Source organism: Nerophis lumbriciformis, linkage group LG14 (assembly GCF_033978685.3).
Source record: "Nerophis lumbriciformis linkage group LG14, RoL_Nlum_v2.1, whole genome shotgun sequence".
NCBI classification, from domain to species: domain Eukaryota; kingdom Metazoa; phylum Chordata; class Actinopteri; order Syngnathiformes; family Syngnathidae; genus Nerophis; species Nerophis lumbriciformis.
In genome coordinates, this window is record NC_084561.2 from 22188824 (window position 1) to 22191323 (window position 2500).

Sequence of the window (2500 nt, forward strand, 5' to 3'; positions counted from 1 at the left end):
TGCCTAGCAACAAGTGGCTAGGCAAACATGTATTATATGGCCCAAAAAATATTTGAGCAGTTGTTTTAATGTGTGTCTTGCTACATATTTGTGTCTGTAGTGATTTTTGTTTTTGCATAGCACTAAATTGTTTTGTGTGTATGCGCGTCTGCGTGTTTGTGTGTAGGTGGGGTGAAGATCTGCTCTCTGAACTGCCTTGCAGAGGGATACAACTTCTACACGGAGCGTGCACCTGCGGTAGTGGATGGCACACCATGCCGAGACGACTCTCTGGACGTGTGTGTAAACGGCGAGTGTAAGGTAAGCTCTCTCTATGATTGACAGCTTGGAGACGTGAGCCAGGGTTGCCACCTTTCAGAACTGGAAATAAGGAACACTCTTCACGGCGGCACGGCCGAAAGAAATTTGAGGGTTTGGTTCCCCAAAACCCTGAAATGCATAAAAACGTGTATCTTGTACCGTATTTTTCGGAGTATAAGTCGCACCGGAGTATAAGTCGCACCTGCCGAAAATGCATAATAAAGAAGGAAAAAAACATATATAAGCTGCACTGGAGCCCGGGCAAACTATGAAAAAAACTGCGACTTATAGTCCGAAAAATACGGTATATGAAAAAACTAAAAACAAATATTTGCAGTTTAACACCCAAAAAACTAAATGAAACACTTGAACTTGTGTATACATGTTTAGATAAATTATTACGTCCATGTATCGTAGCTAGCCTGAACTTGAGCATATAGGCCTGGCCTACTGTATTCTATACATATAAAGGGCTGTAAATTAAACAAAGCCTGTCTGGGGACACCTTTACTGAAAGAGGACAATACTTAAATGAAATGTACTATATAAAGTAAATGTAACGATTGGGGACACTTTTACTTTAAGAGGACACAAATGAAACACTTGTGTGTATACATGTTAAAGGCTGAATAGACTGAACTAGGCTGAACTTGAGCATATACTGTATTATATGCATATTAAGTGCTGTAACAAAGCCTGTCTGCGGACACTTTAAGAGAACTATAGTAAAATGAAGCACTTTTTTGTGTGAACCCAAATGAAAAGATGAAGGAAAAAAAAGCAGAAAAAGTGCATATTTTTGAAGGTGTTTTCTCTTTTGAGTTTGAGGACGCGGTGGAGTATCTGCTGTAGACATTTTTTTAAACGCGCAGTGCACACTGGTGCGGTCAGCAGCGTAACTAGGCAACGATGATGACAGACAGCGCAGAGGGGCGGGGGTGCATGCAGACAGACAGCGCAGAGGGGCCGGGCTGCGTGCAGGCAGGCAGACAGAGAGGCGGGGCTGCGTGCAGGCAGACAGAGGGGAGGTGCTGCGTGCTGCGTGCAGGCAGACGGAGTCGGAGAGGATTTGACATAGAGGAGCGAACCAGATGTATCATATACAGCCACACTCGGGGGTCCTCTTAGACAACGTTGCTTGCTTTACTGTCATGTCTTTTATTTTGTTCATTATTGTTGAATTCAGTGTTCATGTGTGTGTGTGACAGACGCATGGGACAAATAGGAAAATACGGAAGAAACCGCATTTCAGTCCCAATTACGGGTCGATTCCGTATTTTACGGGGCGGGTGGCAACCCTAACGTGAGCAGAAGAGAGGATCCACCTTGGAAAACTGCCATAGCTGACGATCCCTGTTAATAGCTGCTTAACTTAAAAAATCCACCTCTGGCAGGAAACTCAGGTTTCTTTTATTTGTGCTCTTTAATGTCTCGATTTATAATAAAAAAACAGGCATTTAACGGCGGTTTATTTGGCATTGACATTTTGCATTAGAACGTAAAATAGTTTGGTCACTAGCTCTATCTACCTCCTGTCTCCTTTGTGATGTGCAGTGATGTCTGCCTGCAAAGCAAATCAGTAACTGACACAAGAAATACACCAAAAACAAAGTCCACTTTACTGATGATGGTTTCCAGGAGAATATGCAAAAGTATGAGGCGTATATACAGTATATATATGTAAGTATATACATATGTATATATATCTGTATAAATATAAGGGCTGTCAACTGATTAATTTTTTAAATCAGATTAATCACACGCTAAACCCATAATTAATTAGGATTAATCAAAAGTTATTATATGCTTGCATAAAGGACATTTGTTGAAGAAAATGCCCTAATATTTGGGTACAACTGCAATTTAGTAGTCAGACTGTAACATAGGAACATTTTTTAAATGTTTTACTGAACTGCAAGTCATTGATATGCTCAAAACTTGGTGAAAATAAGTATAATAAAAATTAAGTGCACATTTTGAAAGTCTTTGCAGTTTGTAATAATCTTGGAAACAAGATACAGTTATTAATCGATAATGTAGTAAACACTCTTAAAAAACTTAACATAGTGCACCATTTACTCTTCTTTAATGTTATATTAAGTTGTTATCTCAGAGCATTCAATCGATCACAACTGGACTGTTTGGTTCGTCTTCATAGACAAACCAAACAGTCCAGACGCGATCGATTAAATGCCCTGAG

At 40.0% G+C, this 2500-nt stretch overlaps 1 protein-coding gene across 1 annotated transcript in view; it reads left to right on the plus strand.

The window, feature by feature from the left end:
* adamts10 (ADAM metallopeptidase with thrombospondin type 1 motif, 10) overlaps window positions 1-2500 on the plus strand; it is a 114860-nt gene that overhangs the window by 80682 nt on the left and 31678 nt on the right. The window contains exon 17 of the mRNA XM_061975824.2: window positions 167-300. Coding sequence (XP_061831808.1) covers window positions 167-300 — 134 coding nt within the window. The remainder of the gene's footprint in view (window positions 1-166; window positions 301-2500) is intronic.